This window comes from Passer domesticus, chromosome 2 (genome assembly GCF_036417665.1).
Source record: "Passer domesticus isolate bPasDom1 chromosome 2, bPasDom1.hap1, whole genome shotgun sequence".
Lineage (NCBI taxonomy): Eukaryota > Metazoa > Chordata > Aves > Passeriformes > Passeridae > Passer > Passer domesticus.
Window position 1 is genome coordinate 16,205,625 of NC_087475.1, and position 27,470 is coordinate 16,233,094.

The 27,470-nt window shown below is 37.7% G+C and overlaps 1 protein-coding gene across 13 annotated transcripts in view; it reads left to right on the forward strand.

The window, feature by feature from the left end:
• Positions 1-27,470, forward strand: part of MAP3K15 (mitogen-activated protein kinase kinase kinase 15) — an 80,618-nt gene that overhangs the window by 48,268 nt on the left and 4,880 nt on the right. For all 13 annotated transcript variants that reach the window (XM_064407532.1, XM_064407533.1, XM_064407542.1 and 10 more), the window contains 16 exons: positions 1,350-1,520; positions 2,359-2,471; positions 3,478-3,637; positions 4,262-4,412; positions 4,820-4,927; positions 6,260-6,309; positions 9,259-9,354; positions 10,783-10,870; positions 14,461-14,594; positions 15,198-15,325; positions 17,078-17,208; positions 17,570-17,675; positions 20,067-20,224; positions 23,346-23,529; positions 25,162-25,339; positions 26,008-26,182. In XM_064407532.1, coding sequence (XP_064263602.1) covers positions 1,350-1,520; positions 2,359-2,471; positions 3,478-3,637; positions 4,262-4,412; positions 4,820-4,927; positions 6,260-6,309; positions 9,259-9,354; positions 10,783-10,870; positions 14,461-14,594; positions 15,198-15,325; positions 17,078-17,208; positions 17,570-17,675; positions 20,067-20,224; positions 23,346-23,529; positions 25,162-25,339; positions 26,008-26,182 — 2,131 coding nt within the window. The remainder of the gene's footprint in view (positions 1-1,349; positions 1,521-2,358; positions 2,472-3,477; positions 3,638-4,261; positions 4,413-4,819; positions 4,928-6,259; positions 6,310-9,258; positions 9,355-10,782; positions 10,871-14,460; positions 14,595-15,197; positions 15,326-17,077; positions 17,209-17,569; positions 17,676-20,066; positions 20,225-23,345; positions 23,530-25,161; positions 25,340-26,007; positions 26,183-27,470) is intronic.

Consider the following 27,470-nt stretch of genomic DNA (forward strand, 5'->3'; position numbering starts at 1 on the left):
AAGATACCAACTTTCTCCTTATGTGCTGATTACAGAAGTTAATATGAAGAAAAAAGACTTCAAAAACATTAAAGTACTTGCTGTGAAAGTTTATGCTCTGCCAGTGACATCAAAGGCAGGATAAAGCCTTCACAACCAGCTACAAAGCTGTTTAATCTTACTAGATGTTCTCCATCACCTAGCATGCACAGAAGCCTGAATTTTGCTACAGATGTGCTGTTACTGGTCTTATTGCATCAGCTGGTTACCTAAGGAACAGAGTCTCTTTACAGTAAATATTAATCCTTTTGGGGCATGCAAGTAATACATTTACCAGAAACCATTATCTGCTACTGGTATTGCTGACAAAGTACTCATAGTCCTTGTAGATGGATACCTAGGTGTTCATGGGTACCTAGGTGGGGATTGGAAAATTGTAAACAGTTCTAAAAAGGGGTTGGTAAATATTTTAAATCTCTCTGGTGGTGAAAAAAAGTGTTGAAGAGGCTATTAAACTCTTCAGCTGTGTTTGCATTGCTCTTGTAAATAGACATTGTTGTTTGTTCTAAGTGACTTTTTGCAGTGAATATTGAGTTCTGAACTTAGAAAAACAGCAGGGTAAATGGAGGCCAAAAATATGACTGATAATAATAAGGAATGGAAATGCTATTTAATCACCATTTTCGTATTAATGCAATTGTTAAATGTTTGTCAAAACATGCTGTGTCACAGCTGTCTGTTTTTCAAATACTTTTCTAATCTGAAGAATTTTAATTAAGAAATACAGTTCAATTTCACCCTTCTATTCTTGTTGGAGTTCAAAGGCCTCCATACTGAGCTCTGCCATTCTTTTGGATAAGATTGGATTGACCTGGCTTCTCCTGCAATTAGTTGGTATTTTGTGGTATTGTTTCTGGATTCTCTGGATACAAGATTACAAATCTTGGATATAGCTGAATGATCTGTCACACTGAATGCTGAAAATGGCCATTTTTGTTAAGTATTGTCAGGAATGAACACTAAACAGGCAGGATGTTCTCATTGCAGGAGGTTCAGAGTGTGCTTGTGTACACAGGAAGGGATCAAATTAGTTGGCAGATTTTTGTCAAAGAGTAGTTCTGGGTCTGCATCAGTTCTTGTGTGACCTACATGTAGAGACCAATGACAGGAGAGTGAATTTGGGTTTTATCAATCAACCAACAATCATGCATCAGTCTAAATAAAGTCAAGAGTGTCAGTTTAAATAAAGTCAAGAGTGTGTACAGTAATGATGGATGGATTGTGGGATAGATGAAGGATAGATACTGTTCTCCCATCTTGAAGTTACTGTTTCAGGTCTCATTTGTATTATTCTCTGTATTTGATTTCAGAAGAAATAATGCAGGTGACAGAGAGAAGGCACTACAAGTTATGCTTCAAGTCCTGCAGACATGTGATCACCCTGCTCCAGACATGTTTTGCTTATGTGGGAGGATCTACAAGGATATGTTTCTTGATTCTGACTGTAAAGATACCAACAGTCGAGATCATTCCATTGAATGGTAACAAAAAAAAAATCTGTTTAAAAGCACTTTCAGACTTTTAACTTCTGGATATGAAAAGCAGGGCTGTAACAATTAGAAGATCAGTTGTTCCACTTATCTCTGTTTTTCAGGGTCCTGTTTGAGTAAGTGGTTTACTGAGCATCAGATCTTTGTATATGTATTTCATTGCTTCTCTTTATAAACTCTCCTGGAAATTGAATGATGCACTTTATTGGGAGGGGTGTTGACTAACCTGTGTCTTTATTGAGGAAATATATAATTGATGTGTCTTAAGGCCAAAATGAAGTACAAGTGGAGTTATGTTAGTCCTCTGTGCAAGGATGGTTTCCATGCTGGATCCCCAGGAAATGCAATTATCTACTGTATATAAGGAAAAACAGTGATAAACTTTGTTATAAATTTTCTTAAGAGATTAAGGTATGCATATGCACACAGGGTCTCACTGACATAATGTTCATATAGGTGTGTTTGTATAATCATACCTCTGAGTACAATAATTTTAGCAATGTGGGTTTGAACTGTAATTGTGCAATATTCTCTCTCACCACCTCTTTTCCCCCCATGCAGCATGGATGGGTAGCAGTGAACTTGCAAGCTTCAGGTGGATCTCTTGATCCTGCACCAGCTAGTGGCAGGCATTCAGCCTGTGTCAGCTGTGTCTCAGTTACCTTTAAAGAATATGAAGCTTTAAAACAAAGGGTTTGGGGCCATTGGTGCCAACTAGCCATATAATCCTTACAGTAAATCAATAGCTTTAAATACCTACCAAAACTTTGTTACTAATATTTCAGTTCTTCTAAACAATGAGATGTGAGTTCTTGACTCTTCTCCGCAGGTACCGCAAAGGATTTGAACTCCAGCCAACTCTCTATTCTGGAATTAACCTTGCAGTTTTGCTGCTTGTTGCAGGACAACAGTTTGAAAGCTCAATGGAACTGAGAAAAATAGGTAAATAGCACAGTGCCACAGACAAGTTTTCTGCCTCTCTTCCTATGAAGAAAACAAAATACTTGCAGTGATGGGTTGCATAGACAGAAAAGACAGTTCAGGCTTTTTCGTGGTGGGTCCTGGATGGCAGTCTAAAGCACAGGGATCTCAAAGGCACATTTTCCTTCTGGTTGCCTTGCAGCAGCTTTCTGGTATCATGGCCCATCTAAAGGGCCCCAGAGACTGGAGAACAACAAAGGACCAACTTCAGCACCATCTGTAAACTGCCTTTACTGCACCACAGAGATTATCCCATTGCAGAGCCAACAGGGCACAAAACCAGGACGAGACAGTGTGGCCTAGTTCTCCTCAGAAATGTCAGGAAAGGGTTTCTGTTGTCACTGAGCTGAGAGATCCACAAGAAGTATTGTCTGGAAGGACCTACCAGGAGAGTTACTTGTTGTCTACCTAGAGTCAGTTACATCTTCCATGTATGTGCTAACTAAAACACATCACTTTACATTTACAAAGAAATCCTGTAATAGAAACAGATACGCAGATCCTCCTTGGGAAATGATAGTTGAACATATTTGGAAGCTGGTCTTGTCTGAAATGCATATTTGAGCCTTAAATGTTAAGAATGCAAAGGCATCTTTAAATAATTTCTCTGACCCTGCTCTGTGGTGGACTTGTGTGATCCTCTAGCCATGGATCTCTTGAAGTAAGTACAGATGAGGACAAAGATTTGTGCATCTTACACTGAGAATCAGGAGACAGATAGCCTAGACAGGAAGTAAAAGAGGTTTTTCAGCCCTGTGTAGTAGAAGTTCTGTACTGGAGGTATGATTTGCAGATCCTTCTTCTATATTGTGCAATGTTGTTTTTTGGGGAAAACTTACTCCTTTATTTTCATTGGTAATACTTAATCAAGTCTTAAATTAGTCTTTTACTGATCAGCTTACCAGGAAAAAACATAAAAGAGTGTTTTACTGATAGAAAATTGTGGTTTCCAATTAAAATTTTACAGGTGTACGGTTAAACAGTTTATTGGGAAGAAAAGGAAGCCTAGAAAAAATGAACAATTACTGGGATGTGGGACAGTTCTTCAGTGTGAGCATGCTGGCAAATGATGTTGGTAAAGCAGTACAAGCAGCAGAGAAGCTTTTTAAGCTGAAACCTCCAGTGTGGTATGTGAAGAAGGCTGTTGCTCAAGTACTAAACTATGGGGAAATACATAAATTTAAAAGATCTTGCACTGGATAACTGGATAACTTTAAAAGATCTTGCACTGGATTTTTCTATCTTAGATTGTTTGCAACTCTGACTTTATGCTCTGTTTTTTTATTATGAGAAGGAAGGGGGAAAGTGAGAAATTAAGTTATCCAACATTGTCAGGTTATATCCCATTGAAGCACATACTTTATAAGAAAGAATTTGGATATTAGTAATGATTCCTTGTGAAGCAATTGTGAAAAATTGTGAAACCATTGTTTTCAGAGTTAAGATAGCTGCTGCTTCCCTCCACCATCTTCTTGTTCATCATATCCTGTCTAATCCCCATGTAACTACTTGTGTAACTATACCCATTTGCAAAAAGCTATTGTTCATGAACACCCATGTGAGCTTATGACTCAAGGCTTTGTCTAAACTTGCTATTCTTTCCAGAAATCTGTAGAAATCAACACTACCATTTCCACTGTGGTAGCTTTTAAAACACATTTCATTTTGGATGTCTAAGTCAGTTAAGTGGGTTTAGAATCTGGTCAAATTTTGTTTTCTCTTTGTTAACTCACTAATTCAATACATTCTAGGTACTTGAAATCATTAGTTCAGAATCTGATGTTAATTCAGCGTTTCAAGAAACTCACCATAGAACATTCTCCTAAACAAGAAAGATTGGCTTTCTGGCTAGATATAATTTTTGAGGCAACGAAAGAAACAACTAATGGACTGAGATTTCCAGTAAGATGTTATGTCCAAAAAAGTTTTGTATGTTTTATGTTTCTGGATAGGATATTACAAGAATTGGAAGACTCTAAGCATAATAATAACTTGAAAACTTAACTGCCTGTTGTTTCACTGCATGAACCAAACCCCTACTTTCTTAATCTTTATGCTATAAAAAAATTAACCCACCACCCTAAAAGCATTCTAAGAAATACTTGTAAGTCTCCTGTAACAAATTGTGATACTGCTATTCTTTTGTTCATAAGAACACAGACTTTTCCTGCCTTGTCTTGGCCTCCTGTCTCCTTTGAAAATTTTTTAGGTCTTACTTCAGAATTACCTTTTGTTTATATCTGAGCATCTGAAGATACTATAGTGTATTAGCTACTGGTTTATTAAGGAAAAATGCTCTCTGTCTTCAGGTTTTGGTGATAGAACCAACTAAAGTCTACCAGCCTGCCTATGTTTCAATCAACAGTGAAGCAGATGAGAGCTCGCTGTCTTTGTGGCATGTCTCTCCCCCTGAAATGGTAAAACTGTCAACAAGTTTATTAAATGTACTGATTCATTTTACATAAAGTAATATTTGCATGTAGATTTTGGAGCACTCTACAATAATTTTAAATTTGCTACATTTCTGTGAAGCCCAAGCCTCAGTATCTCTTGTGCAGACACAAAAGTTTGTTTTACAGAGAAAGTAAAAGGAGTGACTATGGTTAGAAATCAAGTGGTTCTGATGTCATTCAGATTTAACTTATCTTGACCATGTCTCTTAGAAGTGCACAGGTTATTTGGTCTGCTCATAATATTTCTCATTAGAATTCTGTGATTTTAGTTACGATGCAGATCAAAGATTAGAAGTAAAAATAAAGCCCAGAATTGTGTTCAATGTTTTAGGCATTTTTAACCTTTTACAACTGTAATATTTGAAACTAGAAGAAATGGCCTGTGACAAGTAAGTGTCAAGAAATAAAATATTTGGTGTCTTGGATTATTGGGTAAGGCACAGGGGATTAAGAAAGGAGTAGGTACAGTTATGGACAGTGTCAGCTGTTAAAAATGACAAAATATTTTAGCTTCACATTGAAGGACTTGAAATCTGCAATGTATTTTGCCACACTTTCTTAGTATTAGAACAACATAGATGGAGAATAGACCAAAAGCATAGAGAGACAAAGTGTGGAAAAGAAGCATGGAGCAGGACAAGTCCACATAATTACCTGGATCTGTGAACAATTTTTCCAGTACATTTTTCTGCTTCACTGTTTCAGCTGAATGTGTGTGACACAACTTTGCTTTACAGAGCAAACTTTTGCTGCATATCTGACATTGCTAAAAAAGATCCAGCTTGTAGCTATAATTAGATTTATGAAGGGCTACAGTCCTAGACACAGGTTGTCCTTCCTCTGTTTTCCCTCCTGTGTGTTCCCTGGGCCAAAGCTGTTGGCTCAAAACCTCTTAGGGAGACAGGTAGATGTGCCTTTCCCTTTGAGCCTAGATAAGAGTAGGGCATAGTCTGTTCCATGTTTAATGTGATATGTAAATGTATTGCATCAAAACATAATGTTTGGTAAATTGTGCTGCACAACTTATTTTTCCTGCTGAATTTATATGAGGAAATGTGGTCTTTGCTTCCACCCTGTGCCATTTCTATTCATTTTTTCTTGGAATGAAGTAAAATAGCAATATATAAGTTTCTTACCCATGTATTAATCTTATTTCAAAATATGGGGGGAATAAAGAAAGAGAGAGAGAAAGAGACATGTTGGCAAACCTTTCTTTTACTTACCATGTTGTGACTTTGTTTTCAATACTAAGTCAAGGTTAAACTGTGATTGACTTTATCCCTCTGTTCTTTACAGAAACAGATTCATGAATGGAATTTCACAGCTTCTTCCATTAGGGGAATAAGGTTGGTATGTCAGTAAACAGTTCTGTGTCTTTTTGTGTATGTTTTATATTTCCCTTAAGTGAAAAATCTGGATTCTACCTTAAATCTCTCTCTTTCAATAATGGCCTGTTATAAAAGCTTGTTGTGTCCAGCCTGCCTTGAAATGTCACAGATGAGTTTGCCTTTCCATGCACGGGCAGAGCTGTACATTTCTCATAGGAACACTCAGATCTGAGAGGGTTATTGGGTGCATGTATTCTCTGGTAGGCTTCTTTCTTTTCCATTATATAACTGATTTTTGTAGATTTTTCTAAATGTTTCACTGAAGTTATTGCCATCTCTGCATTTAAAAACATGGAGGGCAGAAGGAAAGAAGAGCCCTTAGTGCTTCTTGCTTCCTTCCATAAGTGAAAGAAGACTTTGTTTTTCTTTAAGTAAAGGAAACTATAGTGTCTGTTTTATGTTTGGAATTGAGAAATGCTTCTGATATGGCTTTATTTAAATACCTGCTAGCTAAAACTTGTATTATTAAAGAACTAATAAATGAGGCATAAATGTAGTTTTTGCTAAGGACAGAAAATAATTCTTAAGCTGTAAGTAGGCTACTAGTAGAATTTCTCAAGGACTAACCTTTAAATGGTTAGGAGAGTTCCATTTTGTGATGCTTAGATCAATGAAAATACTAGTCACAAGTAAATAGGTCAAAATATTAGTATCAAAAAAGATCAGAATATTATATAGAAAGAACAGGATTGTTCTGAGAACTGAAAGGATAGAAAATATTCATATTTGGTGTTAATAATTGCAAAATGCGTGACTACATTTAGAAAGTAGATTATGTGTGTTAAGTTGGGTTGCTTTGCTGCTGGAAGGGTGAGAGACAGAACACCAGGAGAGGAAAAAAAATTAAACTTGTCTCTTCTCTGAATTATGCAGCCTGTAGCTAAGAACCAGAGGATCTCTAAGTACAGGGAACACCAGGTGGGCTTTTGCTTTCTCTCTGAGCTCCTGTGTCTCTACACTGGTGGATCTGGCCTTTCTAGGGACATCTATTGCTGTTGTCTGTGGTCACTTGTGTAACTGCAAAAGCTTAAGTGATTGACAAACCTTGTGATTCAAGTACAAGAAGAAATTCAGATACCTAATGGGTTTTATAGTTCTGAAAGGAGAGGGCTTCTAGGGTTTGGTCTTGACTAAGAGTGCCTAAAGTTTTAAGTCCCAAGTTTGCCTTCCCTGAAGTTGTATGATGTGCTTAAGCAAGTTAGCTCAGCAAAGAAGTATTTCTCTGACTAATAGGAGTGGTGGTTGAAAACTTAAAACTGTGGATTTAGACATAGATTCTATCATAACTTCAGTCTTTTCTTCTTCGAAAAAAGCAGGCTTTAACTGAATTTTACATGGTATTTCATTCTATTACTCCAATGCAATGTGAATTACTGAAGTCTGTGGAACTGATTGAGAATAATTCAGCATAAAGTTTCTGTGCCACATTAATTACCTACAGTCAACACAATGCACAGAAATTAATCTTTGAGAATGATAACTTTAATCAAAAGGAAGCAAGCAATTAATTTCATTTGCTTTGATTTTTAATCACTGCTGAATGATTAAAAATTCACTGTATTACAAAGCTCAAAGAGGCAATCTTTTTAAAATTTATTGGAGTTACATGTTTGCTTTGTCTGTGACAACTTTAAATTACTATACTTTTGAAATTGCGTTCCTTTAGAAAAAATAGTCTCAGTTAAAATACACTCTATCAAAACTCTTGGACTGTTTTTATACTAACCAGTTCATCTTATATACACCATACATGGCAATGTTTATAATGCAGTATTGCTACTTAGATACTGTCTTGTCTGTCTTATATTTGCCCCTGGAAGAATCACCTTGCTTTGTCTCTTAGTTCTCAAGTCTGATATGTGCATCTCTGACTTGCTAGACTGGAAATTGCTGTACTAAATGAAACTAAAGAATGGCATAGTTATTATTTTCACATATTTCTAGAAAAGTCTTCAGGCAAAATTTGGAACTTTTGAAAATTTTTGAGGTCGCCCTTAATGGTGCTTCAACAGGCAACATCAATTGGCCATGTAACACGAGGCAACTTTACTAAAGTGTCCTGCCATGTGTTTTGAGTAACTGGCTCAGCAGAAGATATGCAAAACAGAAGAGTTTGACTGAACAGATCAGGCAAGAATCTAAGAAATGCTATTAAGTTAAGGCACAAAAGTACTTAAAAAGCCTAACAACTTGGGATTATGTAGCAAAATACTTCAGTGCAAGTGGTTGGCGTAAGAGATTTATTTTCATATTGATGCTGTGTTTTATGGCATTTCACTTTTTCCTTCAGCGTATTTATATGGGATATATCTGGCAAGACACAGTATGGAATAAATAATCCCTTTTTCAGAATTATTCCTTCAATTTGGAGTAAATATTGGTCATCCCAAAACTTGTTTATCAGTTTAAGGCCATAAAAATTATAGACTGAGAAGGATCTGTTACACTGTTGGTATTTCCCAGTTCAGTTTTTTGGTTTTTTATTTGTAGAAGCAATGGACTTCCAAAAACCTGAAGTACTTTTCAGTCCTAAGGAAAGGTTTTCTAGATAGCTGAATCAGTGTCAGAGCAATTCAATTTCCTGTGAGGTGTCATAAAGTACCAAGGAGTCTGATGGAATTGTGTAAAAGCAGAAGTGAATAACAAACCGACCTCAATACACCTCAGTATTTTACCAAAGTAAGCTGCAGCTTATTTATCACAATGGAGAGAGGATTATAGAGTATATAAATAAACTGAAAACTCCTAGTTATAAGGAAAATATATATAATTACTTCAGAGAAGCAGTATGCAATTATCTGTGAAAAATATATTTCTTAAGTGTTCATAATTTTAAAAAACCCTCCTCATTGCCCTATTTCTTACAATAGTTAACATTGTAACATTTTCCTAATGTGAATTTTACAGCATTTCCAAGTTTGATGAACGATGTTGTTTTCTTTATGTCCATGATAACTATGACGACTTTCAAATCTACTTTTCTACAGAAAACCAATGTAGTAGGTGAGTTCAGTTTGTGTGGGTGTTGCATACCTCATCTATATCCTAAATAAAATTGATTTCGTAAAGATTGAAAACCAATCTTTTTCTTGAGAAACAGACTCTTTATTTCTTCACTTATTTTTTCTTGATAAAGAAGCAATGCAAACTTGGTGATGCTTAAGGTGATTAGAGCATCCATTGTATTTCCTGTGTGATTCTGATTAGTTTATCTACAAATCATTATGTCTGAAAAAGGCTTAACCAGTTTAATCTAAATTACAGCTATTATCTTATTTTTTTTTTTATCTTGGCCATGTCATGTAAGGTGCTACATTGTTTCATGTTCCCTTTTGTGTCTGTTCAGTTTGATTTAAATAAGAGTATCTAAGTGTAACAAGAAATTCTAACTTACATTGTGTCAGAGATGTGTTACCGATTGTACCTGTAGTTAAATGTTTTCTGATGATCTGTTGTCTCTAAAACAGTAAGCAGGCTAACTGAATTTTAGGCCTAAATTTTTAGTCTAAATTCTGCCTTATAACTGGTAATTGCAAATGCACCTTCTGAATGATGTAGGAGGGAGTTGTTGATGCACATAGGTTTTGGATCATAATGGTATATTCACTATTTCTTGCAATAATTACTACTTATGTATTACACAGAATAAACTCAGGTTAAAGAAAATTACTAACTTTGCAGAGTGCATTGCATAAAAGGTAGGAAACACTAAAATTAATGTTACCTCCTCAGCCTGAATTTGGCAGTGCAATTTGCGTGTCATGAAACACGAAACATTTTTAATGCCATATTCAGTGTGCTACAAGAGCCAGTTCAAGAGATGTCTCTGTTATTTAATGAAAGAGATCTATGAAATTAAATGATTACTATTTTAAAAATTTTTAAATAATTGTTAACAATTTCTTACAGAATTTGGAAAAGAATGAGTGGCTCTGGCAGGGAACTACAGGAAGAAATGTTCTTGTACTTAAGTATCTCCACTCCAGAGAACTAGAAATTAGTTAAAACTCTGTTATTCTAGCTACATTACTACTTTTATACTTTCGGCTTTCTGAATGCTTGACAAAAAGCTACAACATCTGATTTTCTGAAATATTGAGTAATCACACTTGCAGCCAAACATGTACTGAAAAAAGTATTTCAGTTGAATCTACTGAGATTTTACTATGCAATTGCAAAAACAAGTAACTATCAGGTTCTGCTATGGCAAACATAATAATTTATAAATAATTAGGCTTTTCAGTGTGTGTTTGATGTTCTTCATCGTTTAAAATGGAATAAATACGGAGAAAGTTAGTAATGAAAGAAAACTGTGAACATGCTAGTCAGTTTATTAGCTTGAAAGCAATGCCCAGCTTGCAAGAATCTGTTTAGTCTGCTTCCAAAAGGGTATTCTTCTTTGATCTTGTGCTTTGTATTTATTTTTTTTAGGTTCTGTGGTTTAGTGAAAGAAATTTTGTCTGATGCAGTTGGAAGTACTTTGGAACTAGAAGGAGAAATAGATGGAGACACATTAGAGGTATGTCAAGGATAAAAGATCTGAGAACTCTGAAACTTTTTCTTAGTCTTCCCTGCACTTTCATATCAGTATATTAGAAAGTTAAACAGCATTTAAACTCCTTAATTGTATATGAAATTTAAATTCTTTCAAAATTATTTGTACATGAAATTTGCATTCATTTGAAAAAACACTTTGTTTGTGAAGTGGGCCTGTTACTACCCACTACTGTAAATTGCATAAATCCTTAATGAAGTGTGTTAGTGTGTTTGTATTCTGTACATTGTAAACAATGTATAGATAAGAATCAACTGTTAACAGCTGGCTCAAGTGGATAAAAAAGATCAAGTATTAAATAAATGCTAAGAAAAAGCCATTACAAAGGTACTTCAGTTTTTCTACCTGGTACTTGATACCATTACTACTCCAGGTAGTAATTTCATTTGACAGGCTTCTGTCCCAGAAATATTGCAGGTATTTAGGATCAGGTTAATACACTGTGCTTTTTTCTTATCACTGAAACATCCATGTTAGGAATCTAGTAGCTGTAGGCTTGCTTTCTTTCTTTTTTTAGTACAGAGAGGAAAAAAGGAAAAAACAACCAACTTGGAAAGGATTATTCGTGGCTTCAGGTTGGGATAGATGAATCCATGTTGTCATAAGAGAAAGTGACTTATAGCAGATGTCCAGATTTGTAGCATTAAATACCTACCCTGTATTTATTAGTCTTTTTTAATTTGTTTTGAAATCTGAAAAGCCACCATAGAAGGTAGGTTGTAAGTTTTATTTGTGGACAAGAAAATTTAATCAATCAGTCAATGAGCATGAAAACCCTCCTGTGGCTTGTTTAATCTGGGCATCTTGCTGATTGTGTCTCATTCCAACAATTCTCTTAGGCCGACCATTCAGAGCAGTTGTTCATGGTAGTGAGCTTTTGTAGGACTTGAGGCTTCAGGGGACGAAAAAGAAAATATATAACTCTCTGCTGTACTGCTAAATGTAGTCTCATATAGTGGGAAAGATGAGTTTTTGCACTGCAGTTTGTTTGGCCACAGAATTCTTTCCTCAAGCGGAAAGGACAAATACACACATCTGTTAAGCCCAGTTTAATACAACCATCTGTGGTCTTGACACAGCTTCGGGGTATTAACTATAGCTGCAGATCTGTATGTTACATAATTATGTACTCAGCTAATAGCAGGGCTATCTCCACACAGCAGTCTGTTCGGCTGTGTAACAGTCTCTCAGAGGAGGTGAGCTCATCGTGGCTTGAGCCTTTTAAAAACTAAACTGAAAAAATCACTTGACAGTGTACAACAGGAAGTAATCCTGCATGAATGCATGATATGTGGAGATATGACTACAGAAATTAATTCTAAATCTTTGAGCTATATCATTCTACCTATCTAGAAGTTTTCACAGTTGTCACCTTGTTCTTACTGTCTTAGGTTATGACAATGAAACAGAGATCAGGACTTCTGAAGGGGAGAAATAATTAGTTTAGTATATAAATGAAGAAAGACACTTAACTGCAGCTTGAGATCTTACATTTAAGAAGTGACAATGAGGAAAATGCAGCTTTATATGGTCTTGATGGGCTCCACTAATACAAAGAAAACAGTTCTTGCTGTTAATAAAGCAGTTGTTTATATTTGGGGAAGAGGAAGAAATAACCTCCTGCAAAGTCTGGGGCAAGAAAATCTGATTTCAGTCAGAATTCTTATGACCATGTTGTCGCTATGGGTTGTATATTTTATGTATAAACTGCAGTCTAATTTTACAGCTAGCAAGTATTTTGAAGGAGTGTGAATGTTGCAGTTCCTTCAGCCTTGGGGTATTCACTTCCATATATTGATATGAAGAAGTTCCTGTCACTTTAAGAATACCTGCTGTACCCCAACTGGATAATCTAGAGAACACTCTGCCTTACAGAAGGTCAGATATAAACACTTGTTTACTGGTTGGATTTCACAGCCAGTGGATCACTTATTCAAGTTTTTGGCAGCCAACAGTGGTTTATTCAATATTTGTAGCTGTTGGGACGAGAAGAGGCAAATGTAAAGTGACATCAAGTATGTACAAGTCTATTAAACTGTCTACTAACTAGCACTGAACTCTAAATACCAACAATTTTGATGTATCATGGGACCCAGACTGGAGAACACAGGTTTCTCCATGGTAATTAAAGGGTTGGCGTAATACCAGTGTGTTGCAGATGGGGTTGCTGTCAATCCTAAATTCTGCAATGTGACTGCTGTCTTTTTTCTGCACAGTTTTGTGTCATATGATAGCTGTGAAAGCTGGATGTGCTCCTACCAAAGAACCTGGCAATTTTTGCATATGGCGTTTTGGGTCAGTTATGCCTGTCGTGTAATGAGATTATGTTGTGAACCATGAAGTGCTGAAATGTGGTAAATGGAGCTGTGCTAAAGCTGTGTGTGCTCCAGTTTAGTTCCACTGAGCAGAATATGCTGTCAGGATAAGTGACAGACGGGTTTCCTTTAGCACATTCCATACAGCAGAATGAAACTTGCCATCCTTGCCGAGGTGAAGAGGGGGAGTGTGGACTCTGCGGCAGCAGAGCTGCCATGTGAACTGGGAAGGCACATCAGAGAAATTCTTCTCCAAGGCTGCATTCTGTACCACAGAGTTACATTGGACAACACAGAAAAAGCAGTCACTGACAGAAAAGTTAGTAGTTATGGCCATTGTAAAAAGTTTTGCTGTTTGTTTTTTTAATAGGGAAATCACATGAGGCCACGGAGAGTACCTTGCAGTTTTCCCATATTTGACATCCTCTTGGATGTGGGAAGATACTGGGGGGCATCTGTGTACTCCTGACAATATCTGAGACTATGAAATTGTTTAGTTCCTTTCATCCTTTATAAGTTTCCTGATTTGAATCATGCTGTTCAACTCAACTTCCATAAGAAATTTGGTTTTATATAGTGTCTGGGGTACACTTCCATTAAACATCATTCCCTCCTTTGGAGTAGGAGAGTTCTGTCACAAGGTCACTATATGAGGTGGTGTAAATTAGTGTAACTTTACTGAAGTCAGTGAACCAGCATTGAGTTATTCAGCTGGAAATATGACCCAACATGTTTCAGCAGCAGTGGAAACCACTTTGTTGACAAGATGAATATTTTTTCTGCCCTTTGGAAAAATAATAAAAATCTCATCATGAGAGGGGATGTCCTGGGGTGACTATATGGTCCAGTTACTTTTATCTGTTCATTAAACCACTGCTTTCAAAATTTTAGGTTATGTTCCTTATATTTACATGTTCTGAAGGCTCTGTCAGCAGTTCTTAGAGACAATACATGAATAGGTTCTTTTGACAGCAATGTTTCATTGAATTTGGTTTATTGGTATGTTCCCTGTTTGGAAATGCATCTTTCTCAAAGCTGGTTAAGGAAGATGGTATTACAAAGCAAGTAAGATGGAAATTTTACAAGTTGTGTAAAGCACGAGGCTGGGGGGTAACCTGCTGCCCCACAGCTGCACTGCAGCAACACCTTTGTGCTGTGCTAAATTGGCATTAAGGCTCTCTGTAATGTCAAATGTTAGTGATAACAATTTCTGTGCTGCTTTATCTTTTCTGCTTGCAGTATGAATATGATTATGATGAGAATGGTGAAAGGGTAGTTCTAGGGAAAGGTACTTATGGAATAGTTTATGCTGGAAGAGACCTTAGCAACCAGGTCCGAATAGCCATCAAAGAAATACCTGAGAGAGACAGCAGGTAAGACCTAGTTCATTGTTATATACACTCTGTGAAGAAAAATGCAGTTGGTTTTTGAAAATTTAGCTCTTCTTAGCATGTGTTTCTTTGTGGTTTGTTTATAAAATGCCAATATACTGAAATTCAATTACTGTTTCCTCCTACTATCCAAAAGTACCTTTTTGAGAATAAAGACTTTTTTTTGGGGGGGAAAATATATATAATAAATATGACCGTTTAATAATCTGTATGTGTATCTTACGTTCCAGGAGACGTTTGTTTTAGGTTGCAGTTGTATGTCATTTGTATTCTTTTTGAGGAGGTTGAAAAGCATGAGAGGAGGTCTGGGGTCAAAGACAGTGCTATGTATTGATACAGAAGACACACATATAAATTCTTGGAGGGCATGTTTCTCCACTAGACTTCCTCTGAGATCTTTCTCTGTACTTTTTTGGAATAGGCAGTGAATGACACTGCATTTTAAGGTCATGGACAAGATGTTTGCTGAGAATTGGAGTGGTATCCCTAAAATCCATTCTGTTGTCAAACTAGCACTTAAGCATAGCCTAGAACCTTTTCCTGCATGATGAAATAATCCTTGGTTCTTTTTTTTTTTTTTAATAGGTATTCTCAACCTCTTCATGAAGAGATAGCACTGCACAAATATTTAAAACATCGGAACATTGTCCAGTATCTTGGATCTGTTTCAGAAAATGGGTACATTAAGATTTTTATGGAGCAGGTGCCAGGAGGTTTGTATCATGTTGGGTTTGGTCTGCCAAAGGAAAAGCATTTGGGACTCCAAACTGACTGAAAGTCACTACATAAGCACTTAATGTGTTTGTGCTTTTCTTTTGGGATATTAACTATATAAGTCCTTTTTCTCATAGAGTAAATTTGAAGAGTATAGGTCCCTATAATACTACCCTTTCTAGCCTTTCTATAATAATTCTAAACCTAGAGAGAAATAATTAAAAGTACTTGGTTTCATATACTCATGTGTTAAAAAATAGTGGAGTTAGAGCTGTGTGGTCCATTGAGCTCAAGTGTCTGAATGATAACTGGAGCTTTCAGTGTAAGTTTCTCTTTGAGCAGTAGCAGTGTTAGAACAATTAAATACTGTTTTTTAACTGCTGTGTACAAAGGACTGCTATTCCCTAGGTAAATTAGAGATTAAGTGGATTACATTTCCAGTGAAACTGGAAATTATAAGCAAGATGTATTCCTTGCTTATAATTTCCAGTTTCACTCCTCCAGCCTTCTCTGCTGGAGGCAGAGGATGTGAAATCTCTTTGTAACCTCTCTACCTTGTTTCCATCTCCATTTTGCTATTTACTCTTCAGTGTCAAGGATGTGTCAGAATGAGTGTTAGATTTTGCATTAATTTAATTTGCAAAGTAAAAACAGAAATAAGAAAAAATGGGGGGAAAAGTTCAGATTTTTTAAGAAAGGACCAGACAAATATTCAAAGTGTAATTAAATGCATCCAGGGCATTTAGGGATGTAGGGAAATTATTTAGTTTTTTAGTCTTTGTGACCTTCTCACCTGGCAGCTGAGACACTTTGACCTGCATGACTCATGCAGATGTGATGAAATTATACCAACATTTCCACTTGTTTTCCCACACTTGTTCACAGTGTCAGCTGGTGTTTTCCTGTTCATATATGCACAGTAAAGTGTGCTGTGATTAGTTGCTAATGGCAAGATATTACTGAACCAATTTAGATATTTTAAACTCTGTAGTCAGTCTTAAAAAGGAACTAGCTGTTCAGTTTACATGAGATTCTTTGAAGAAACTTTAGAAAGCTGTCAGTTCCTTTAGCTGAATTTTTCTGGCCTTAAGTAGACCTACTGTACTTAGTTTATTTTGTGCTGAATAAGTAAAACTGTTCTTTATTTTGCCCCGTGATTTAAATATTTGTGTTCTTTAAAGATTAGTTTTATTAGAATTGGGGAGGTGTAGATGGCCCATCTCCTACTCTGAACATCCATTCAGGGATTTTTTTCAGGAGCTTTCTTTCCTGTCTCTGAATATTGCCAGAAGTTGATGCCATATTTGTAAAGAGAAGGCTCTTTCGGATATAGATTCTACCCACCCTGCCTCAAGAAAATCAGCTTGTCTTTGCCCATACCTGTGGTTGATGAAGTACAGTGTACAACATGGCAGAGTGTTACCTTTAGTCCTTGTTTCATTATGGGCTACATGGCTGCTAGCTGTAGTCTCAGTGGTTGTTACAGTGAAGTGAGGGGGATTGATCCAGCTCTGTCAGAACATTTATTCTTGTTGTGGGAGTAGAATCTGACCTGGCAAATAAGAAATAATAAGTCCACAGCAGCAGCAAATTATTTGCTATGAGTGATCTAGCAAGAATTTGACTTAATAATAGGTACTGCTTTTCATTTCTATTAGAATGTTGAGCAAAGGCATTATCCAGACTTACATGTTTTGTGTTAATTTGAGGAATTCACTCTCTTGATACACTTTCTTCTTTAACTCCTGTAGGCAGCCTCTCAGCTCTCTTAAGATCTAAGTGGGGCCCAATGAAAGAACCTACAATTAAATTTTACACCAAGCAGATTCTGGAAGGCCTCAAGTATCTCCATGAGAACCAGATTGTACACAGAGATATAAAGGTAACTTTTCCTTTTGTGTGTCTTGTTTGATTTGCTTTTTATCTTCAGTTAGTTTTGCTTTAATCTGAAGGAGCATTTTTACTAGGATTTCATGGAAGCTGAAAACAAAAGGAAGGCATAAACCACCTCCTTCTCTTGGTGCTCCTGGAATAGAAATACACCTTTGTGTATTTTGTATCTACAAATACACCTTTGTAGAAAGGTGTATTACAAAGATAGGTGCAAACTTGGAGGAGTATTGAGATTGAGAATCTGTATTTTTCTATCTCCCCCTCCCTGTTTGCTGCCTCCCTCCCTTCTTCCCTCTCTCCTCCTCTACCCTCACCCCCTCCACTCCTTCCCTTTCCTGTCCAAACCACAGGGGGACAATGTTCTGGTGAACACCTACAGTGGCGTGGTCAAGATATCAGATTTTGGTACTTCCAAACGGCTGGCAGGCATCAATCCATGCACTGAAACCTTTACAGGTAAGATTAATCTAGCAGAGTGTTTAAGGGCTTTCATGACAGCTTTAGCATTCGATTGTCTTAGTGATGAAAACACTACTGGGTCTCTGTTTGCAGGGCAGAGTAAATAGGAGTGTGATCACCATAAACATAATCTTGATAGCTTTCTTGACCTTTTTTTTTTTAAATTTAACTCTCTTACATTTTACTTTTTGGGGGTAAAAGTTTTTCTTTGAAGTGTTCCTTAAGTAGCAATTGGTTGTTGCAATTAGATCTGGAAACACTTAAATTTAGCAACTTTTTCATTTAACAGTCTTGGCATTAGTAGCTTAGACTTGCACACTTTCTAGATGTATGTTTAAAAGTGCAGAAAACCAAACTCAAAATTATGGACACTTTCAATTTTGAGGTGTAAATTATAAAACCCAACCAACTGGATAACAACAGTAAAAAGAACAGTTTACAGGAAAATTTTAGGCTGATGTGTTACAGAACAGCTTTCAATACAACAAGGTTTTAAAGACTTGTAATATTCAGGGAAAACAAAAATTACTGAGCAAAAGGGGAAACTCCACATTAAAAAATGAATATGTGGTCACATAGTTTCTTGATCAGTGGATGTGGGTAATGTGGTGGTTTTGCTTGTTATATGGCCTCATGCAAAGGCTGATATCACAAGCCTCTTACTTGCCTGCAGTTTAAGTAAATGGTACACAGACAAAGCCATTGGTCATGGATGGCTTCAGAGTGGAAGACAAGAGATAAACTTCACTTAAGTGAAAATCAAAACTTCCCTTTACGTCTCTGGTGGTATGTCTGCAGCTCCTCCAGCTTTCTTGGAAAGGAAGCCATGCAAATAAAATTAAGGTTCTGAAGTAACTTACCTTTCTCAGTTGTTTTTACTCATTATCTCATTGTTACTTGTTATCATTCTCTTGGCCTGTATTTTACATGCTCCTCAGTGACTTTTTAGCAACTGATTATCAGTAGGGATGATATATGGAGAAATGATATCTTAAGAAAAGTCACCATACCGTAATAAAAGGAGGTAACTCTTTCCTTGTGCCCTTCTTCTTTCTTGTCTTGCAAATTTTCAGCCCTGTTTGTGCCGTTGAGATGTAATTTGTCATGTGAATAAATACTTAAGTTATCATTTTGGATTTAAATCAGTAAACAGGTAACTAACTTACTTTCTAGAGACCTTTTAAGGTACCCAGAGGACCTTAAAAGGTCTCTAGAAATTTGGTTTTGTTCTGTAATGCAGTGCATAAACCCTAGATTTTAGGCATTATGTAATAAAATTACATGGTTTGAAGATCAAGACTTCTGATGGTTTAAACATGGCATCCCTCCATTCAAGACACACAGCCTGAGGGCAAAGCTGTGCCTGGAACTTTCATTCTGAAGCAGTCACATTCAATGAACATATGATACCCTTTTATCTTCACCATATGTCCATTACTTGATAGTTCACAGCTTTATGGCAGTACAGTTTTATTGCATTCCTAAGAAGAAAAATAATTTAATTTAAAGATGTCATAACAGAGCTGATAGAAATTCAGGTGGAGAAAGAACTGTAGTGTTCACAACAGTCTGAGCATATAGAGGTTTCTGCTGGTGGTGGTGTGGACTCTTCCTGTAAAGACCTCATTAGCTGTGTTGGTGAGTGGTTCAATAACTGTGATAACAAATTGACCATCTTTCATTTAATTTTTTACTGTGCTGTTCTGTATCAGTATTATTGCTAGTATTACACTCAGGTTGTCTACAGGCAAGATCTTATTTTGTCAATCTGTATAACTTTAGAAATTCTAATCGGTTGGTTTGTTGGGTTGGATTTCTGTTTGTTTGGTTTTTGCTTGGTTGGGGTTTTTTTTTTTTGCTAACCTTGGATGTCAGAAATCCCAAGCACATCCAAGGCATCCTGAAATTCTAGGCAAACTATGATGAGTTGCCTTAGTTATTGCCCTGTATTTGCAAAACTAGTTTTTTTTCAAACTAACTGTTTGAAATTCCCTGTCATTAGTGTTCTCATTATTGGGGTAAAATATGAAAAATTATTCTCATTAAGAATATCTGTCACTTCTCAGATTTTGCCATCTCTTCCATGCATAATATTTCAAAGTTGGTTTCTGCAAAAATTTGATATAATTTTATTTTCTGGGGAAGCTATTGGATTATGTCGTGTATAGACTTCCAGCATTTGAAACTTGTGTTAGAAAGGATGGGCAAAAAGTTAGTTTATAAAAAAGATGTTATAATTTTTTGTCTAGTTTTCAGTGCCGATATGGGAGATAAGGTATTTGGCTATACAGGTTGCATTTCACAATTTTTGGCTTGGTGAGTGTTGTGTTCATCCTCCTTAATAAGAATGAAGAATGTACATATGACTGCTCTTTTTGTCCTGACCAGGGACCTTGCAGTACATGGCTCCAGAAATCATTGATAAAGGACCACGAGGATATGGTGCTCCAGCTGACATCTGGTCCCTGGGCTGTACCATTATTGAGATGGCAACAGGCAAACCTCCATTTCATGAACTAGGGGAGCCTCAAGCTGCAATGTTTAAAGTAAATAGAGCTTTTTTGCTATATTTGGAGTTGATGAATTGTCAATTATAGCTTAATTTCATAATATTTATTGGTAATAACATTGTATTGCATGGGTTTTTTTGCACAAAGCCATAGTCTGACCTGTGTTTTTAACTCTTGCTGAAAGATCCTCCCCTTCTCTAAGTTGTATTGCTCTAGGGGGTGATCAGTTATTTTTGTGCTGGAAATAGGTCATGACTCAGAGCAGCAATCTGAAAATTGAGTGAAGGCTTATGAAAACTAATATCCCCTGTGTTACTTTTTTTCATCTCCTGCTCTTGGTTATGATTTCCTGCTTGTAACCAGTCTCCCCAATAATGACGAACAAGTTATTTCTGTCCTTTGAGTAATTTTTGTAAGCTTCCTTCCCAAAGGAAAATGTTTTAAAGACCCAGTCTCTGCTACAGGGATGCAGGAAGATGTGGTGGAAAAGGGCAGGGGAATAGCTCTCCAGGATTTCCAGCATGTATTAAAGGAGTAAAATACTCTGTACTCTGCATTTCAACTCCTTCAGGTCCTATCTTCCTCCTCAGTAAGCTGTTGTCTCTATTACATTTTTTCTCTTAGTGTATCTGGTTTCAAATGCAAAAATTAACACTTGAAAATCCTTCAGATAGTTTAGATAATAAAAGTTTTAAAAAAGTTACTCGTTCTAGCTCTGTAACTAACAGGAGTGTAACAACTATGATGTTTCAAATAAATAGACTGAAAATTTTTGGTTCTTCCATGGGCTTGCAGTAGACATTTAGTAAAGCACTTAAGTTTTCAGTTATGCTTGAGAATTCTCATTCTTATAGTGGGGAAAATATCCCATCCATAACTCAGCAAACTGCTTTAAATTACCAGTGTTGTAATTTTTTCATATATCTTGTTGAAAGCCACTATGTGAGCTTAGTATCATCAGTAATGCAACCATGGTGGCAAAATCAAGTCTTTATCAATAGGGTACAGAAAGCTGGGCTGCAGTTCAGCATGACATATAATGTCATATGTCATACTAGGCCTGGGAGTTGTCCCATGAACCACTGATAAAAGGCAAAAAGGGATGATTATGGGTTTTGATATGCTTATTTCAATGGTATAATAGGTCACCTTGGTGCTGTCACCTTGTAGCATTCCTCAAAAGAAGCTGCCTGGGTGAATGTGGTTTGGCTTACTGCAGCCTTCCTGAGGGAGCCGTGGAAAGAGACTATTTTCCACATCACTGTAAATGTCAGATACAATTCTGTAGGCAGGTGTCTTTTAACCTTATGTACCTGGCATGTAGTTGTGACTGCTCAGTGAGTTACACATCTTATTTTTCAGCAGTTTATTGGAAGTTTTTAGCATTCTTATTGCAGACTCTGTTAATTTACTGCAGGCAGGCATTTGGTTTTGTTTCCTGTTTCTTGCCTCTGCTGGAACCTGTTGGGAATTGTGTCTTGCTAGGCACCATAGATTACAAACCACGTGTTCTTTCTCTGTGTAATGAAAGTAAGCAAGCTAGAAGCTGGATTTGAAACAGGCTGGCTGGGCAAACATGTAGAAAGAAGTCTGGAAAACTTGGAATATTGAACTTTTGAGGTCCCCACCTCCACACATGACCACTCTGTTGTGCATAGGGCAGGTGAGGAGAGGGAAGGTTTAGGTCTCCCTGTGCAGTCGCTTTAGAAATTGCAAATGACCAAAGAGTTGGGCAAAGTAGAGAAAAGGGGCTGTAGTAAACCAAGAACTGGATAGGTCCTGTCTGGGTATGCATTGCATGGTATTTATTCTATGAGCACAGAATGTGTGCATCTGTGTCTGTGTGAAAAGAGTGCAAACAAATGGCATTCAGTGGAGACCAAGTACCTAGAATTTGCAGGTGGTTGTGACGCCTTGAGCAACAGAGCTTAAGATTAGAGACAAGATTTCAAACTTCCTGGTCCTGATTTGGAATTTTCTTAGATTTTTGCTTAGTGCATAAGAGTGAAGCCTGGCAGCAGAGTGCTGCCAGTTTGTGACACTGCGTCGTGAATGTGCTCAGGTCATGGTTTGGAAGGCCTTAAAGCCCTGTTAGCATTTTATTACTGCACTGTCACTCAAACAGAAGCATGACTGCTCAGCATTTTTTTCTTCAGCTTGTATTCAAGCTGAACCAGTATTGTAATAGTGCCACAGTGTGTTAATGCAGCTCTGTAATGAGATTATTTGAAAGCAAAGGGCATTTAACTGCTGGGCTGCTATCTCCCTTGTGGACACTATCTTTGTGCTTGTTCTCCAGGCTGTGTTTTGTGTAAAGATGCTGAGACTAGAAACCATAATCTCTCCAGACATGTGCATACAGTGCACACAGGTTATGCAGGTCTGGCTTCCAAACAGTTCTGCCAGATTGACATTAGAGAATAAGAAGGCAGTGAGGAGCTGGAAAAATCACTAGGGAGCAACGTGCAGAAGCACATTTTTCATTACTTAAAGACAGAGTCTTAAAAGAGACTCTTTTAAGTAATGACTTAAAATAAGAGTTATTACTTAAATGATTTAACAAGGATGTTGTTAAACCTTTGGACATCATATGATTTTCAATTAAATTGCACTGAAAGACTCGGGAAGACATCTGGCCCGAGAGGGGGGATGGTGACAAGGTCTGGCAAGGTCAGTGTGTATTTGTGCAAGGAAATTTGTCAGTGGCAGGAGCAGAAAAGGTGTAGCTCCAGGCTGTTGGTGCTAGAGGAGGAAATTATGGACATGAATGTGCTGGAGGAGTCACAACTGAGAGAGACTGCTCTGAGCAGGGGTGATGGGAAACCTGTGCAATAGCTGGAGGGGTTTGTGGCTGGTCAGAGGAGTATTTGAAGCACTTGGTGTTGATAATGCCCAGATACCAAGATTGCCTGAAAGCAGATGATTAGATACATCCTTACCTTGACATTTATGTCATATCACATGGATATTTACACCATGTTTGCCATGAAATAAAACAGGATTAGAACCTTGTTTTCACTTCACTGCTTTATGTGGGACCTGGATCACTTATTTTCTACAAGAGTTAGGAGAAGTGTGAGTGACTGTATTATAACAGCTTTGGCCCATGGTCTCCTTGGTTTCATACAAATAATTAGTATTTGTGTTTTACTTGCAGGTTGGGATGTTTAAGATTCATCCTGAAATTCCAGAATCAGTCTCTGCTGAAACAAAAGCCTTTATTTTGCTCTGTTTTGAACCTGATCCTAGTAAACGTGTTACAGCATCTGATTTGCTCAGAGATTCTTTCCTGAAGCAAGTGAACAAGGGCAAGAAAAACAAAATTGCATTCAAACCTTCAGGTAAGGAATTATCAGCCAAATCCAAGTCAACATCATCATTAAGTGTTATATAAAAGATTGGAATCATTAAGCACTTTCTTTTACAAAGCACACTTCTTGTGCCAGGAAAACAGCAGGAACTCAGCTATTAAAAATGTCTGTGATTTTTGATTATACATATTTAAATTTAGTAATTCCCAGAAAATAAGTGCTTATTTTGTATTTTGCTTGTCGAAACCTCCCAAGGTCGTTTTTCCTCTCCCCAGAAATAAATGCCTCATTTGTAGTAAATTAAAATTAGAAGAGTGACATTTGACAAAGACTTTCCAAAGCAGTTCTGCATTTTAGATTCACAATTATATACACTTCAGAGGCCTGAGTTTCATAGAGTAGATGTTTGACACCTGAAAATGTGAGTCTATTAGGTGTTTGGGTCAGCATTTTCAAACTTGATACATAACATTGAAATTTGGCACAAAGGTGCTGAAGGAGCTGTCCAGTGGGTTGTTTTGTTTTATCTACATAGCATGTTTCTTCTTCCCTCCCCCCCAAATATATCAGCCACTTGCTCAGTGATAAGGAACCTTAATATAGACCTGCCAAATAAATAATATGAAGGAACTGTCTGTTTCAAAACAGGGAAAGCCATTGGTTCTGCTGCTTCTTCCACCTGTCTGCACACACACACTCCCAATGCAAATTGTTCTCCCTATTTTTCAGTCCTTACACTTGGGACAGCAGCTCTCAGTTTGCTGTCCTACTGAGATGCCTTGCGCCAGGTTTCATGAGGTGACATACACTGCTTCATTTCTGTGACTGTTTAACCTCAGCCATTTGAACATCAGTCATGCCATGGAATTTGTCAGAGCTTTCTGAACAATTTTCAAGGTCTAGCTCTCTTTCTTCCTTCCGTCACCTCCAAGAATTTGTAGTGACAAGCATCAAAAACTTTTGTCATATTTTAGCTCCATGGATATGTTCACCTTGGGTTGAGAGAACTTCTTTAGCTTTCCTGCCACACAACTGCAAGCTGGCAATCAGGATTACAGTAAGCTCTCAACATCTGAGTTGGTTTGGGTTTTTTGTTTTGGTTTTAATCGTACTTTTAAGATGAATTGGAAAGGGACAAGGGATTTCCATCAGGCCAGTGCTGAGAAGGAGGGTCCTTGCTAAGGTCAGGGGCACATGTGAATGAGGCAGATACCTCAGGTATGGGGAGGGCAATTTGATGCTCACTAAAGGTGAGGAGGGCATGTAGTAGAGTGTTCTCTGCTGAGAGACACAGCTGTGGTGGAGCAGCAGATGAACTTCTTGGTTCAATTCAGGCTCTTTAAACTGCTCATGTCCATTTGAGCCACTTGGTGGGGCCAGACCAAGGGGAATTGTGTGTATGTGTGAAAGAGGGTAACAAAATAGCATTTCCTGTGAGTATCTGTGCTGTCTTTGGGTTTAGCAGTTAACTTGTTAAAACCTTTTATTGCTTCTTCGATTATTTTGAATTTTGTGTTACTGCTTTTTATCAACAAGGTTACTTCTCCCTCAGCCATTTTGCAAAATGAGGTCTTGATATCAGTGAAGATGATCACAGCTGTTTGAAGCACATTGCCCTTTTTGGCCTGGTTCTGTCACACATTTTACCTTGTCTGATCCTAGATTATACTCGGAACACATCCCTGCCACTGCCAGTCCATGGGGAGCAGGCTGGCAGTAGCAGCAGCGAGCATGGCTCTGTTTCACCAGACTCTGATGTACAGCATGATGTGTTTTTTGAAAGGCCAAAGAGATCCATTTCAGAGATTCAGACAAGGCATCCCATTTCTCATTTACTAAGGTAAAATATTTGCTTCTCACTTGACACCCTTGAGCAATTCTGTAGATTTAATTCACATTTTATTTTATCTGAGGGCAGTTTTTTCACATAGTGGTTAGGTAAGCACATGTGTTAATCAGTAAGTTGTGTAGACAGATTACCAGTTAATGTAAACATTGTCTGTATTTAATAATGAGCAATCATTCCTCTCCTTTAAGGTTTCCATGTGCTTTTGCACTTTTCTTCCTCCAGTGAGTAAATGTCAGTGGTCTTATTGATTGAGTGGATATGGATTTAGGAGTTAAGTGAGGATTTGACCCTTCCATATACTCATGACAAAATGGGAAGCAGAAAAACAGTTCTGCCTCTCCCAAAGTACAAAGCAATACTTCCAATTGAGTATGTTACAGTATGGGTACAGAAAAAAATGAGTAGTTGCAGCTTTGCTCCCCAAAGCTGACATTAATGCCAGCTTCTTAGTAGGGGGAAATCAGCCATGTGGGTTTTGAGTCAGCAGAGGATCTGAGCCATCTTCTGTCTCAAAAATAGCATTTAGCAGTCTGATCAATCTGCTGCTGTAGTTTGAACTGAGTTTTTAACCCCAGAAGTGTTCTTGCTCCCTTGTGGCAGTCCTGATGCCTTGCTAATGCTGAGGTCTCTCTTGTGCCTGTGCTGGGTGGCTGCCACAGTGTCCCTGATGAGGGCTCTGCCTCGGAGGACAGGAGCACCTCGCCGTCCGTGGAGGATAAGGACTCCGGGCTGTTCCTGCTGCGCAAGGACAGCGAACGCCGAGCGATCCTCTATAAAATCCTTAAGGAGGAACAGGATAAAGTTGCTTCCAATTTGCAGGAGTGCATTGCACAGGTAATTTCACTTCAGCTCACCTTTTCCTGTGTCAAAGGGAAAATATTGAGCCAAGTCATATTATTCCCTTTCTGAAAATGAATAAGTGAAGGTGTTTGGATTGTTCCTTCTTACTATCTGTAATCTCAGAGACCCGTAACTGTGTGAGCTGTTTGCTGTTGTGTGAATGGGTAGCAAACACCACCTTTTGGCTGCTAATGGGCTCTTGGTTTTCTACGAGAGAGGGGTTTGGGCATTTGATGTGGGATTGTGGAGGGCTGAGGTTGGTGGGTTGGATGGTTTTGATGTTGTCTTTTCTTTTGGCTCTTAAGGACATGGAGCTAAAACACCACATAGTAATATGTGTTCTGCTTTAAAGTATTCTGCTTTAAAGGTAGAGACCTGATTAAGAAAATGTTTGATAGCTAGGTGCCAAGATCACAGTACATGAATCTTAAGAAAGCTAAGGTAGATTTTCTGAAGAGGGGAAGGTTGAGTGGGAAGGTTTAGTTACTGTGAAGAGGAGCAAGGAAAAAATTATAGAATGGTTAATGCACAGCCAAACACACCTTTAACAGCCTTTTCTTCTTAATGCCTGCTTCTGGTGAGCCTCTCTCTGGTGAATCTGGCTTTTGCTGATACCCTTGTCAATGATTTTTGGGCAATCTCCAGCACACTTGTTTGTGCCACTCTCCTACCATTTATTTTTACCAAAGGTGTGTTTTTTCACCCGGACTGCACTCCCGTAAAGGGGAGTGTGCTGACTCTTGGTGTGGTGTCCCCAGCCAGCTGTTGACATTTGTGGCTGGGCTGTCAAGCCCTGCTGCTCCGTGCTCAGCTCTGCAAGCCCAGGGTTTGCTGCTCTCTGTGCTCCCTTACACAGCAAACTGCACCACAGGGGCTCCTGCAGGGCTCTGCAGACCACAGAGTCAGGCTGGGCAAGCAACTGGGATACATTTCTGCTCTGAGCTTAAACTGCAAAGCAGCTGATAGCCTTACAAACAGTTAAAATTCAGAGTCAGAAATAAGCAGGGCTCCCAGCATTTTCCACAATGAAGGATTATTTAGTAGCAAGTCCTAGTTCAGTCTCCAGCTGTTTTGTAGCACTGCTGTAATAATCTCTTTTCCATAATTTATGTAATAGTTCCTTTACCTTTTAATTACAGAGGTTGTTCTTACAGACATTTGGATGGCTTTAACTGTGGGGGTTATGGACTGAAAATCATAAATTAAACACTGGTGAATTACTGTGTCGTTTTTGACTTGGGATAAATGCATATATAAACATACTTTTTTTCCCAAGGAAATC